Raw genomic sequence first — 14833 nt, 5'->3', positions numbered from 1 at the left:
AGATCACCACAGATGGAGACTGCAGCCAAGAAATTAAGACGCTCCTGGGGAGGAAAGCCATGGAAACTCAAATACTCTGGCCACCAAAAGAAAAGGATGGACTCACTGGAGAAGAGCCTAATGCTGATGGAATCACTGAAGCAGTAGGCATGAGCTTAAATAGACTCCAGAAGATGATAGAGGACAGGAAGGCCTGGAGGAACGTTGTCCATGGGGTCCACAATGGGTCGGACATGACTTCGCAACTAACAACAAATATTATTTTAAATTATTTCTAAGCACCTTGGACAATTGGTTGATTCTCTAAATTTCCTTTTATCTAGATTAGTGGTCCTCAACCTTTTGGGCACCAGGTTTTTTTCTATGTACTGCCTGCATCCCACAGATGGGGCTTTGTTTGCGCAGATTGGTTTCTGGCATGCTGCAGACCGGTGCCGGTCCAGAAGCCAGGGGTTGGGGATCCCTGATCTAGATCCTTCCTCTCATTCCATCATCTGAGTCTGAAGCTGAATATGATTGTGCTGAAGGTTATTGCCAACCTGCATCGAAGTCACATTTCCCAATCAAACATATATCTGCCAACATCATCATGTATAAATATGTAGCATAACCACAATGGAAGTAATTTATATTACCTATTATTTCAATGCATTCTATTTGGATGACTTGCTTATTTATTTTTCCAACTCAAAATTTCTTAGTGGATTTTGAATATTTTTTTGAGACTGGTTGTGTCATTGTAGAGAAAGGTGTACATGTAATGAAGCAACAACTGCTCTCCTTATTGGCCACTTATCGGTCATTCTAGGCTATTGACAAGGAACCACCATCAGCAGATTGGTAGAATCTCAGATGAGCAAGAACCTGAGGGATGCCACTGCTGTTCCTTTCATAGCAGTGGCCTATTGTAGGTTTTCCAGTCAACACTAATATGCGAGCCTGAATAGATGTTTGCTTGCTTATGTTAACATTGCTGCTCAAAAACAAAAGCTAGTACAGGAGCATCGCATCAGATCACCAAAACATAACTGACCTATAAAGACAAGTTACATTCTACATTTTATTTAAAGGCAGATTATGAAATTCATGATCTATTTTTGGAAGAGTTCTACTTCTGATGCTATTTCTGAAAAGTTATTTATTTTTAATTGTACAAATAGCTGACAATCAACTGCGTTGTGTGCAAGAATATATTTCCATCTCAGAGGAAATAAGTTTCAAAAGTTATTAATAGTAGGCATACATCATTCTAACAGGCACTTTATAAATGAAATGGTAGCATGACATAGCCTTCCCTATATACTTATGATTTAGAAAAACATCTACCTGATCAAAAATTGCATAAGACAAGATATAATCTGTCTAACCCTTCTGAACTCAAAAGAAAAAAGCTTTGGAAATCCAACCCAAATCTATAAATTTGGTAATAAAAAGAGGACATCATAATTTTAAAGCAAACACTTAGTGAGCCATCTCTTTAGGTGGAAACAGAAAAGTAGCCCGTATTGTTTACTATATGACATCAGCTTTCAAGTTCAGGGAAAAACAATCTCATGTCTGTCTCTTACACAATAAATGCACACATTCAAACCATATTCTCCTATGTAGCATTTAAACGTCTTAACAAAACCCTAACCAAACAAAAATGTAAAAATAGCAAATTATTTTTCCCAACATAATTAATACATGTAATATCACTTCCAATTTCTTACCTTACACATGCCTTTTGTTAAATATCAGATCAAATTATTATAGAACTAAGAAACAGTCTCTTAAAAACACACTTTTCTCAAGGCTTATGTTGCATTCGGTGTTAACTGTGTTATTAGCATATAGGTACTGAGAAAAAACTTTCAAACCGAAGAAAGTTTCATACACAAAACTAAATTGAATATAAACTTTTCTCCATAAAACACAGTAGATAAATACAGATAGAGAAATCTTGGGCAAAGCAGCTTTAGATTAAAATCACATTAAAAGATTTCAGAGGCAGAGGTCTAAGTGTTCATTGATTTTGGTTTCCAAAACTTCAGATTGACAGACAGGGCAACACACGTTTCTATTTTGGTCATTAGTGGATGTTTCTGAGATTGCTGGTTTACTAGTCTCCTTGAGTTCTCCTTTCTTTACAAAATAGTTGACAAACATAACTGAATCTTCCATTCTGGCTCGTTTTGCTGGGCCACCATTATGGGTGTTGCTATTTCTCTGAGATGGCGACTGGGATCTTGGAGTCATTGTAGCTGCTATAGAAATTGTGGTTTCTGGAGTCCCTTTGTGAGATATATCTGTTGGAGCCTTTGTAGAATTTGATTCTGACCTTTTTCCAACCAAAGAAGCATTTTTAACTGGTGAGCCATTAACATTAGTATAAGCTTTATGGTTAGCAACTGAAAATCTAGGGAATGTGATACTAGAAGCAGAACTATTTTCAGAATCGCTCTGAGAAAACGGAGAGGAAATGGTTGTGCAGGAAATATTTTGCTCAAACTTGATTTCATTTTTAGGATTTGACCTAGATGAACCAGCAGGTGAATGATATTGTGACTGGATCAGTTCTCTGGTCTTAATGCTTGGACTTACAGCTCCCTCTAATGATGATTCACTTCTTTTTCCTCCAAGGATATATCCTTTCCCACTAAAAGGTATTATGCTCTGTATGAGGCTTCCATGAGCTTTTCCTGAAATTACACCAGAAGTTCTTTTAGTTCAAATAAATGTCAATCATTCCAAATGCTTTCTACTTGATATATTTACATGTACTAAGGAATGCCCATTGCACAATGAATTTAGCAGATTTATTTGTGGGTAGAGAGGGGGAAAAACAGAGCTTGAAAGGTTTCCAGAATATTTGATGTATCAGCCATAAAATTGCACTTGTGGAGTGAGAATTCTGCAAAACCAATATGGGATATGAGCAGAACAAGCTAAATTTTAATTTATGTGGAATTTATTTTTTCTATTTTTATTTTAGAGAACCAGTCTGATATAGTGGTTAAGACACAAGGCTAGAAACCATGAATCTCATCTTAGGCATAAAGCCAGCTGGGTGACTTTAGGCTTAGGTCTCTGTAGACCTAGGAAGGAAACAATGGCAAACAACATCTGAAAATGTTGCCAAGAAAACTACAAGGACTTGTCCAGGCAGTTACCAGGAATCAAGACTTTAAGGCCTACATGCACACAAAGTCCACTATATACCTATTTAAGGATTCTGGGATGGGAAACTAATTTACTAGTGGAGCTGAGGAATTGAGAAAGTCTCTTATGGAAAACTTCATTCTGTTCCAACTGCTTTTAGAATCCAAATCACTAGTTCAAGTTTATCTCAAATCACCCTCATGACCTATAAAGCCCTAAATGGCTTGGGTCCGGGATATTTATTTTTTATTTTTTTTTTTATTTTAATTCCATTTATATCCCGCCCTTCTCCGAAGACTCAGGGCGGCTTACAAGGTTAGCAGTAGCCTTCATTCTATGTATATGCCTGCTTATTAGGGCTTTCACACACCCCAAGCGGCATTATTACAAAGTCAGCTTAATTGCCCCCAACAATCTGGGTCCTCATTTTACCTACCTCGGAAGGATGGAAGGCTGAGTCAACCTTGAGCCTGGTGGGATGCGAACCTGCAATAATTGCAGGCAGCTGGTGTTACTTAAGGAGGCATTAGCCCACTGCTCCACCAAGGCTACATCTGAGGGAACACCTGCTGCCGGCATCAAGTTCCCTTCGTCCAGTGCGCTCCCACAGGGAGGGTCTTCTCAGGGTGCCACCGGTAAGAGATTGCCGGCGGGTAACACCCAGGGGTAGGGCCTTCTCAGTGGGGGCGCCTGCCCTTTGGAACCAGCTGCCAGTGGAGCTGAGGACTGCCCCCGACCTCCGTTCATTCCGCCGGGGCCTGAAGACCTGGCTCTTCGAGCTCTCTGGCCCAGGCTGAGGATTAATCTTATTTTAACTGGGGTTTTATTTATGCAGGGACAAATATAATTTTTTTTAAATTTGTTTTTAACTTTTGTATCTTGGTTTTTTAATCACCCTGTAAACGGCCCTGAGTCCTTCAGGAAAGGGCGGTATATAAATGTAATAAAATAAAATAAATAAATGTAGAAAATAGAAATTCAGTGCCTTTTGCTTTTGTACTGAACACAATTCTATATACTATTCTATATACAGCACTACTGAGAAAAAATTAAGTAGCTTTCTAATTAACCTTTTCGTTTATCCTTACAGAATTTAGTTACGTAGTTGGTAAATAACAAAAGGTACATACGTGAATCATCACTTAGGATTTTTGCTTGATCATCTTTCTTTTTGCACTTCTTGGAGCTATTATTGGGCTCTCTGACCTTGGTAAATGTTCCTCCACAGCTCTTTTGGTGCTCTGCCCACCAATAGTCATTGGAAGACGGTGCCCTATTCATTACACGTTTTACATAGCCATAATAAGGCTTCCTATTTTGACATGGTCCATTACAACGCCACCAGTGCTGACGATAGAAATCCACCTCATCGTGAAATTCATGATAGATCTGAAATTAATCCAAGGAGGGGGGAAAAATACAGCACAACTTTCATTTTCATTTTATGTAAATACGTACATATCTGTAATGCTATACTATACTATACTATATTCCCTTTCAGGGTAAGCAGTGATAATTCATAGTGCAGAAAAGGAGTGAGATACAATAAATCAAACAAATTACAGGTATAAGAGGGTCTGGACACCCCCATCCAATTACTACTTTCTTGATCTTTCACTTTCTCTTGTGTGTACTGATTCTTCCTTCATATATTTGTTTTCCAAACTGATTAACATGTATTTTCTTTACATAAGCAAACTATTTTAATATATATTTTTTGTATTACTAATTCAAAGTTCAGTCCGTATGAATTAATCACCCACTCATTCTTGACCGTAATCTATTGTCCAGAAGACTAATTTTCTCACTCTCACTACTTTTCTTATGTTTCTCCTGTATACTCAAATCCTTACTTTCACATTGTTAACATGGGCAAAAGGACACTCTTAAATACAACTATTTTTCACTTCTTCCAACATTCATTCCTTTTTTACAGAATATGTGTGTTTCTACCAGCATTTGTATGTATTACACATCTACCCATTTTCCCACTTTCAGTAAACATTTATGAAGGTATACATTCTTCTACTTGCTCTAGTTGCCCTCAACCCAAAAGATGAAACTACATCTGCAAATAATAGAACTCTTGAGGATTGGCTGAAAATATCAACTCTGCTAGAGTATACTATCCCTCCCTGAACTGGCTTGCCATCTCATCATGCAATCTCTTATTCTGTGCTTGAAGAATCAAAATGAGTCTATATATCGCAAAAAGCCTTTACCGTAATATTGGCTCCTGTTAAGCGATTTATCCGATGCATATGTTTGCAGAACTCTGGACCATGGGACTCGCGATCCTTGTCATTATTAGTAACAAACAACAGGGCATGAATCATTTCATGCAGGAGAGTCTGAAATTAATTGATTACTTAAGTATCCATTTTCTAAAAAAAGACAATTGCATATGCATATTTTTTAAAGAAATTTCTCAATTTCGGTTTATCTTCCATATGGTAAGAAAAATATGAACTGTATTGTGAAATTTGATGCTTAGAATTCAGGTTTGCACAAATGTACTTGATGTACAATGGGAATTCATAAAATTGTTTTTACTTTGCATTTATTCCACAGCTATGTAGAACTGTTTGCAGTTATCAAGCAAATAGATCCATTGAAGTTTTTTGCCCCATTAATGAGTTAAGCAAAACAACTTAAGAAAGATAGCTTGCTTCTCTCACAAAACAATCATGGAGGAGAGAACAGATCTCATGAAAACTAAGACAGGCTGGATGGGATGTCTTAGCTAACTGGCCATGGACCAGAGGCTCTCCATCCTCATAATAACAAAATTTTGTATCTCCTTGTTTGAAATCCAATAACTAAGAGAAGCCCTTGGTCAAAATCACTATTATGTTATAATGAGGAAGAAAAAGAGTCTGAGAAGCAGATCTTGGATTTTCAACATATGACATTTCTCATCTCATTATATAAGAAAGTAAAATACTAGTATAGATCAGAAATAAGGCACATAGTAGTACACGGGAGTTCCCTGGTATTCTTTACAATACAGAATTTGTTATTTCTTCTATCTTTGTAGAATTAAAACATTCTTTAAAGCAAATGAGAGCTAATTCCTAGGAAAAAGTACTTCATTACATATATATAGTACTGAACTTCTGCAACCACACAGAATACTAACGTATCAATCAAAGTGCTCTATTCATAGAAAAGTTCTGGCTATTCATATGATTACTTGCTACATTTAGATATCTTACTATTATCCAGATATTATTAAGCATATTTCGAGATCTGATTTGTTACTGACAAAATATATTCCAGTTTATATATGCCTTCAACCAGGTTAGGCTGCAAGAAATGTACATGCTGCATTCCATCTTTGTAGAAAGAATTCCATCTTGCAATACCTCCACAAGATCTTTTCTTGGTCGTAATTTTAAAAGTGGTTCACTTAGTCGGATGGAGCACATTCCACCATGACCTTCATAGCAGCAAACTCCAGCACACCTAAAAGGCAAAGCAGAAGCTATCATTTTTGTTTCCCAACAACAAAAATCTACCATAGCAGAATGTGACTGGAACAGTTATCCATTGTGATCTACTAGTTTGCTAATAAGAGGGCAATTTTTCAAGAAAGAGAAGTAGAAAAGTATTTAAAAGCAGCCCAGTCCTCGGTCTGAATTACACTGCTACCTCATCCTGCTGGTTTCTTGTAGCATAAAATCCAAGATTCAGGTACAAACACTTTATTGATATCGCTGATCTTGACCAGTATATGTATCTGATTATGCATGCCCTGCTTGGCTGTCAGGTAAAAACTCTGCCTGCTTGCAATCAGGCAATCCAACCTTGGCTGACTAGGAAAGCTCATCAGAATCAGAAATATCAGGGTCGTAACTTAAGCTAAAGGGACGCGGTGGCTCAGTGGGTTAGGACGCTGAGCTTGTCGATCAGAAGGTCGGCAGTTTGACGGGTCGAATCCCGAGTGCCGCGTAACAGAGTGAGCGTCTGTTACTCGTCCCAGCTTCTGCCAACCTAGCAGTTCGAAAGCATGTAAAAAATGCAAGTAGAAAAATAGGGTACGGTGGGAAGGTAACAGCATTCCGTGCGCCTTTGGTGTCTAGTCATGCCGGCCACATGACCACGGAGACGTCCTCGGACAAGCGCTGGCTCTTCGGCTTTGAAACGGAGATGAGCACCGGCCCCTAGAGTCGGAAACGACTAGCACGAATGTGCGGGGGGACCTTTACCTTTAACTTAAGCTATCAAACCATCATCAGATAAAAATGTTGCAAATTTTTAATGGGTAGATGTGCTCTACCTTTTTAAAAAGGGGGGGGCGCAATGGGAGCAGCTCTAGAGGCATCTTTGTTGACAACCTGAGCCTGCGAGACAGTCTTTCCTTCCCCCGCCTCCCCCAATATTCTCTGCACTACCATTCCCAGAACTGCAAGCAGCAGAGAATTCTGGGAGTGGTAGTCCCACCATCCCTGGAGGGCGTCTCTTTAGGGATGCCTTTCCCCGGCGCTTTCTTCGGCGTACACGTACAGAGTCATGCGCGGGCTCCATTTTACTTCCACCGCCGCCAGGCGCCCCCAGAAGAGGGTCTCGTTGAACTGAAGGAAGAGGCCCCTCACGTCGGGGTTCGGGTCCAGCAACTCCCAGGCATCGTCCATCAGCGAGAGCGGCCGCGGAGGATCAGAGGAGATCGTCCGAGCCCGCACCTCCTCGTCCTCCGCTTCCCATTCCTCCTGCAACTGCAGGGCCAGCAAAAAGTCCTCGTCCATCGTGCCTCGGAAGAAGCCACATCCGAGCCGCCGACAGCCGCCATCCACCCGCCGGAAGCGGCTGTTCAATCTGGCGCATGCGCTAAGCCCCACGTCTGGTAAAAAAAAATCTCTCATTAGGCTTCGATGCTGCAACGCGCTTGCGCATCTCTCCAGACATCCGGAACTGAAGGCTGGTCTACGCGAGATACATCTATGGTAACGTGCGAAACGGAGAGCGACGTGTCGCCGTTCCTTGACGTTTGACGTTTCCCGCAGGCTCTTCTCGCCTGAAGATCCTCGCGAGCGACTCTTCCTTTTTTTTTTCCCCCGGCGCAGGCGCCCTTCGGAGTGTTTCCTCCGTGGGCCTTCTTCCTTCGTCTCTGCTCTTTGGGTCTTTCGCTGCTCCGGCTCAGGCATGGCGGTGTCTCTCGGGGAGGTGGCCGCCGTGGGTGGCGCTAGCCGTTTGCGGCGGCAACTGGAGTCCGGCAGTTACGCGGCGGAGGAGTACGTGAAGCAGCTGTCCCAGCAGTCGGACGGCGACCGGGACCTGCAGGAGCACCGGCAGCGCATTCAGGCGCTGAGCGAGGAGACGGCGCAGAGCCTCAAGCGCAACGTCTACCAGAACTACCGGCAGTTCATCGAGACGGCCCGCGAGATCAGCTACCTGGAGAGCGAGATGTACCAGCTCAGCCACATCCTCACCGAGCAGAAAGGCATCATGGAAACCGTCACCCAGGCCCTCTTGCTGCAGGCCAATGCCGGCGAGCGAGAAGACCCGGCTGTGGCGGGAGCCCGGCGAGCTGCCGCGGCCGCCACCGACCCCCACGCCAACCCCTTCCTGCCTCTCTCCGGCAAGGACGCCTCGGCCAACGAGGAAGGCCGACAGCGAACTCTCACCACCCTCCTGGAGAAAGTGGAGGGCTGCCGAGACCTGCTTCCAGAGAGCCCCGGCAAGTACCTGGTGTACAACGGGGACCTGGTGGAATACGACGCCGACCACATGGTGCAGATCCAGAAAGTGCACGCTTTCCTTATGAATGACTGCCTGCTGGTGGCAGCCTGGCTGCCCAACCGGCGGGGCGTGTACCGTTACGATGCCCTCTACCCGCTGGATGGGCTGGCTGTGGTTAATGTCAAGGACAACCCCCCCATGAAGGATATGTTCAAGTTGCTTATGTTCCCCGAGAGTCGCATCTTCCAGGCTGAGAATGCCAAGATCAAGAAAGAGTGGTTGGAAGTGCTGGAGGAGGCGAAAAGAAATCGAGTTCTCAGTGAGAAACGAAGGCTGGAGCAGGAGGTGCCGACGCGGACTCTTCCACTGCCTGCTGAGACTACAAATCCTTTTGAAGCAGACGAGGAAGAAGAGGAGAAGGAGGAAGGGAAGGCAACACCGGAAGAAGAAATGGTGGATCTGTCATTAGAATGGATTCAGGAACTGCCGGAAGACTTAGATGTCTGCATTGCTCAGAGAGACTTTGAAGGGGCGGTTGATTTGTTAGATAAGCTGAAGGAATATCTGAGTGACAAACCTGTGACCCAGATGGTTAAAGAATTGCGAGCAAAGGTAGATGAAAGGGTCCGACAGCTCACTGAGGTCCTTGTGTTTGAATTGTCTCCAGATAGGTCTCTCCGAGGAGGGCCCAGAGCTACCCGACGAGCTGTTTCTCAGCTCATTCGCTTGGGCCAGTCAACGAAAGCATGTGAGCTTTTCTTGAAAAATAGGGAAGCTGCTGTTCACACAGCCATCCGACAGTTGCGCATTGAGGGTGCCACTTTGCTGTATATTCACAAACTTTGTCATGTCTTCTTTACCAGCCTGCTAGAGACTGCAAGAGAGTTTCAGACAGATTTTGCTGGAAACAGCGGGTGTTACTCAGCTTTTGTGGTCTGGGCCCGGTCTACCATGCGGATGTTTGTAGATGCCTTCAGCAAACAGGTGTTTGATAGTAAGGAGAGTTTATCTACTGCTGCTGAGTGTGTAAAGGTAAGTAAATGGAGGGGAATGGAATAAAAACTGGAAAAGTCTGTCAGTGCATCCCTAATGGAGAAGTATTTGAGCAGTGTTTTGGAATGTAGTGGCTGTTCAATTCTAAATCCTTCTCCTGCCTAGTCATATCAGCAACTTGGAGATTATGCTGATGCCTCCTAATACAGATATACACATAAATGCCACACAGGAGAGCAGAAATACACATACAGCATTTTGTTTTGTTACACAAAACAAAATGCCTATGTTCAATTGGTAAAAGCTGGAAGACAGCAACATTTTCATTTCCAGTTCTGCTTGTGGTAAACAGACTCGCCCTCTAAAATTTGGAAAAGACAGGTTAGTCATGTGCACTGCCTTTGCACAGCAGCTGGATCTTAACCACAGATCCTGTCTTACCTGAAAAAGTACATTTTGCTTTGTAGAACAAAGGATGAGCCTCCTTATAATGTTGCTTTTTTACTGTTCAAAGCAAGTTGCAAGCACATCCGCCCTGAGTCTTCAGAGAAGGGCGGCATATAAATGGAATTAAAATAAAAAATAAAAATAAATATCTGTCAGGTTTTATTTTTTCTCTTATCTCTGAAAAGAATGGAATGGACTACAGAATACTCTTTTCTGTTCACCTAAATGGTGGGAGTAATGGAAATGAAACTTGTCTTTTATCCAGTTTTATTTCATATTGACATTAACATTAGGGATATAATTTAAATTACTGGAGAATACGTTTCTTTTAAATGTATGAAGCAAGTTTCATTTATATGTTTTAAATTAAGATGGTTACAGCAAATTTTTTTATTTTTACTTAAATTTTAGCCTAAGTAATGTTACATGGAATGTAACATTACTAAGTAATGTTACACGGTGGGAAGGTAACAGCGTTCCGTGTGCCTTTGGCGTCTAGTCATGCCGGCCACATGACCACGGAGACGTCCTCGGAGAAACGCTGGCTCTTCGGCTTTGAAACGGAGATGAGCACCGGCCCCTAGAGTCGGAAACGACTAGCACGCATGTGCGGGGGAACCTTTACCTTTACTAATGTTACATGGATTAGATCTGCGTTGTCTTTAATTAAGTTAAGTGGGACAATAAAAGCCAAGTATGAGGCTTAAAACTGTTCATAAATTTCATTCTTCCTCTGTCATATGTTTGTGGGCAGGTTGAATAAGAAACTTAAGAAATAATGTATCTTGAAATGCAGTCTCCAAACATGAGACAGTCTCTGTTCATATTTATTGAGTGGCACAAAGCCTCTTTTGAGCTTTATACAAACTTTGAAGTACTTGTGCCATATATTGAATTAGGTCCTGGTAGAAAAGAACCACCTTCTGAATTCATATTATCTTTAGTATTTATAACTTTCCTTCCCTCATCCCCTTCATCTTTCTGCCTATTATGTAATAGACGTTAACATCCCTCATTGACATTCAGCAGCAAATTCTCCCAAGAAATGTGATTGTCAGCTGATTAAAATGTGGTCCACCCCTGGATTAGACAATTATCTATTAATGATCCACACTGTGATACTATCCAGAGATTGGTTTTGAAGTAGTCCTAAGCCAGGGCTTTTCAACCAGTGGTACGGGTACCACCTATGGTACATTGGCACCTGGCAGGTGGTACGTGACCATCCTAGAAAGAGGGTAGTGGGGGAGGGGAATGAGCTAAACCGGTGGCATCACGGCACAAGCCTGAGTGAGAGATAGCTGGAGCTGCAGGGCTGTCAGGGCTCAGCACCGCTTTCCAGCTGATTGGCGCTTCTTCGGGGCTGTCAGGGCTCAGTGGAAGTGCCAGGATCAGCACCAGTCTCCAGCTGGAGCTTGGCACTGATCCTGGTGCTCCTGCTGAGCCCAGAAGAAGCGCCGATCAGCTGGAATGTTGCAGCATCTCCAGGGTCCTGTGATTTACAATCAGATGCTTGGCAACTGATTCATATTTATGATAGTCACAGTGTTCCCGGGGTCATGTGAAGTGACCAAAACCTGCTGCAACCATCCAGCAAAGTGGGCAGAAGAAAAACCAAACACCCAACCCACCCCCGCTGCCAATCCTCGACAGAAATGCTCACAACAATAAAAACCTCGGACAGGAGGAAGAGCGCAGCCGGGTGGGCAGGCGGGTGTCTTGCTCGGCTGTGGCTTGGGGGGGCACTTTTTCCAGTGCCATTGTAACTTCGAACAGTCACTAAGCAAACTGCTGTAAGTCAAGGACTACCTGTACTTCATCACTTTTTTCCTCTTTTTTTTTGGTCAAGTTTTTGACACCTTGCTAGGCGACTGCTGGTACTCGGATGTTGCCATATCCTAAAAGCGGTACAATGGGTGAAAAGGTTGAAAAGCTCTGTCCTCAGCTATGTGTCAGTGTTCTTTAATGTTTCCCATGGGAAGATAATTTTACCATCTCTCTGTTGTGCAATTTCTTTAGATTTAATTTAATTAATCATGTCATTTGTTGTTGAAGGTGGCCAAGGAACATTGTAAGCAACTCAGCAGTATTGGTCTGGATTTGACCTTCATTATTCATGCCCTACTAGTAAAAGATATCGAAGGGGCTTTGCAGAGCTACAAAGACATCATAATTGAGGCCACAAAACATCGTAACTCTGAAGAGATGTGGAGGAGAATGAACCTGATGACCCCTGAAGCCTTAGGCAAGCTTAGAGAGGAAATGAGGAATTGTGGTGTGACCAGTTTTGACCAGTACACTGGAGATGACTGCTGGGTGAATCTTAGCTACACTGTTGTGGCTTTCACGAAACAGACCATGGCTTTCTTGGAGGAAGCTCTCAAGTTGTATTTCCCTGAGCTGCACATGGTTCTGCTAGAAAGTCTGATGGAGATAATCCTTGTGGCCATCCAACATGTTGATTACAGTTTACGGTGTGAACAGGATCCTGAGAAGAAAGCATTCATCAGGCAAAATGCATCTTTCCTCTATGAAACTGTCCTTCCTGTTGTGGAAAAAAGATTTGAGGAAGGTGTTGGAAAGCCTGCTAAGCAGTTGCAGGATCTGAGGAATGTTTCACGACTAATGCGTATTAATCCTGAAAGTACTACCTCAGTGGTGTGACATGTAATGCCTCAGTAGTTTTTATATAAAGATTGTATATATTTGTGTACATACATACATAAAGATATGTATGTACATGTATGCATAAACTAATGCTTATCAAATATAGCAAAGCTCTCGTAAGTTAATTATGTTCAGCAAATACAAGAGACAAAATAAAGGAAAAGAAAGCAAATGATGTAGTTAGAAAGCTCAAGTAACATCACTTTTTTTGAAGGTCTGATGGCGACCGTTTAAATTTCAAGATGCCCTATATGATGACATCTGCTTATGTTAATAAATTTTATTTAAATATATAAATGTAATTAGGTGCTCAAGAAAAAAAAATTCTGACCCTTTTTAGGAATGTAAATTATGAGATGTATCTATTGATTTCTTCACGTTAGGTAGGAGTATACGTACATGACATGGGAAAAATGCTTTAAACAATCTGCTGTATTCCAAGCGTTCTGTTGAATTGTTCCTTATCAGCCAGAGCTAAGCAGACCCCCAAGCCCAGAATACTTTGGTTATTCTGCGTTTCAGATGGAACAAAATCCAAGTGGGCCAAATAGGGCTAAGGTGGCATGTATTACTCCTCTTTCCCTTCCTCTCCCTCAGTGCTTCCCAGTGAGCCATAGCTCCTCATACTGGGAACAGCCAATGGAAGGAAGGGAAAAACAGATCTGTGCCAGCCTTTTCCCAGTACTTTCCCTTAAGCCATCTCCAGTGTTCTAGTAGGGCATATCCCGGTGGCCCTTGTCCCTATTTCCCTGGCACCTTCCCTCTTCTTTGCCATTGCTGACATTCCAGAATGGCATGTAGCACTGGCTTGCCTTTCTCCCTGATTGGCCCAGGATTTGCCTTCCCTTCAGGTGCCAGGGTTCCTGTGTGTCTCTCTTCCCCCTCCCACCCCCACCCCAAAAAGATCATTTCTGCCTGAAACAAAACAACTCTTGTTTGCTATTCACAATCCATAAAGCCAAAACATGCGTATCAGTTTGGGCATTGTCCTCCTAAAGCTGGCTATTAATGCGGGAAACATTTTGTACATCTTTAATATTAGCCAATTTCCCTTTGTTTCTAAAGCAGCAAAACTGGTGTAGGAAACAAAGCAGTCTCGCATAAACCCCTCTCGGGTGATGAGGAAATACTACAAAAGCTGCAATCCGTAGTTCAGTTCAAAAAAAAATCCAGCTTAAAAATTCTTTGAAAATTAACATTCAGCACGGGGTCTGCACTCTTAATGATAGCATTTCTATTGTACACATATTTTTTTGGCAATAATAAATGCTACTTTAAAACATACCACTTCTTTTTGATTTTCAGCAAGTGAAGAATAATTTCAAATAATATAATAGTTGTCTCAAAAAGGCAAGCCTGCCGCTATCTCTGAATTTTGCTGCAGTTTTGCCAGTGCTTCCTGACATCACTGAAGCCAAATCTACTTTTAAAAAAATGAAACTCTTTTTAGTTAGAAATGGAGTGCTATAACTAACCACAAAAGTTGTGCTTGATCCAAGTTTTCATGTACGGTATCCATTTACACATATCCTTTCAGTTGCAAACAGTGATGTTAATTTGAGAGAAGATATGTAATCTATTCAGTTCATTATGTCTTTATGTGGTCATCAGTGCTCCAGTGATCAGTGAAAACTAGAAAGAAATGAAGAACAGTTTTACAATGTTAAGAAATCTGATTCTCTGAAAATTCCATGGTATGAAAAATCACCCATGTACAACTAAGTAGTGAAGGATGGAACATTTAGGGTACGGCAAGAAGAAATTGGATGGGGGCTTACCTGGATTAAAAAAAATAAAAATTTACCCAGGCAATATTCATTGTGTAAAACTGTAGTAACTCCATAGTTTTGCCTACAGTGATTATGTATTAATATGGGTAGAGGGTTACATTTGTTTCTCTTTTTAA

At 42.0% G+C, this 14833-nt stretch overlaps 2 protein-coding genes across 2 annotated transcripts; one reads left to right on the top strand and one right to left on the bottom strand.

The window, feature by feature from the left end:
* Positions 1–1077: 1077 nt before the first annotated feature.
* Positions 1078–7933, bottom strand: SPRTN (SprT-like N-terminal domain). The gene is made up of 5 exons (XM_081312804.1): positions 7648–7933; positions 6507–6606; positions 5364–5492; positions 4272–4530; positions 1078–2681 (listed from the first exon to the last, which is right to left on the bottom strand). The coding sequence occupies exons 1-5, from the start codon at positions 7884–7886 to the stop codon at positions 1984–1986; spliced, it is 1425 nt and encodes a 474-aa protein (XP_081168930.1). The 5' UTR covers positions 7887–7933; the 3' UTR covers positions 1078–1983.
* Positions 7934–8011: 78 nt separating this feature from the next.
* Positions 8012–14605, top strand: EXOC8 (exocyst complex component 8). Its single transcript, XM_081313899.1, has 2 exons — positions 8012–9852; positions 12316–14605. The coding sequence occupies exons 1-2, from the start codon at positions 8284–8286 to the stop codon at positions 12922–12924; spliced, it is 2178 nt and encodes a 725-aa protein (XP_081170025.1). The 5' UTR covers positions 8012–8283; the 3' UTR covers positions 12925–14605.
* Positions 14606–14833: the final 228 nt, after the last annotated feature.

Source organism: Vipera berus, assembly GCF_964194415.1.
Source record: "Vipera berus genome assembly, chromosome: 1".
Classification (NCBI taxonomy): Eukaryota; Metazoa; Chordata; class Lepidosauria; order Squamata; family Viperidae; genus Vipera; species Vipera berus.
The sequence above is the reverse complement of the archived record's forward strand: the minus strand, read 5'-3'. Positions and strand labels throughout refer to the sequence as shown.

What these genes read in the sequence shown, in the direction of transcription:
- SPRTN (XM_081312804.1), bottom strand. Translation starts at nt 7,886, where the DNA reads ATGGACGAGGACTTTTTGCTGGCCCTGCAGTTGCAGGAGGAATGGGAA. An exon ending in TGGAGCCCGCGCATGACTCT is followed by an intron (nt 6,607 to 7,647) that starts GTACGTGTACGC and finishes TTTGCCTTTTAG; the next exon opens with GTGTGCTGGAGTTTGCTGCT. An exon ending in AATCCTAAGTGATGATTCAC is followed by an intron (nt 2,682 to 4,271) that starts GTATGTACCTTT and finishes GTGTAATTTCAG; the next exon opens with GAAAAGCTCATGGAAGCCTC.
- EXOC8 (XM_081313899.1), top strand. Translation starts at nt 8,284, where the DNA reads ATGGCGGTGTCTCTCGGGGAGGTGGCCGCCGTGGGTGGCGCTAGCCGT. An exon ending in CTGCTGCTGAGTGTGTAAAG is followed by an intron (nt 9,853 to 12,315) that starts GTAAGTAAATGG and finishes TTGTTGTTGAAG; the next exon opens with GTGGCCAAGGAACATTGTAA.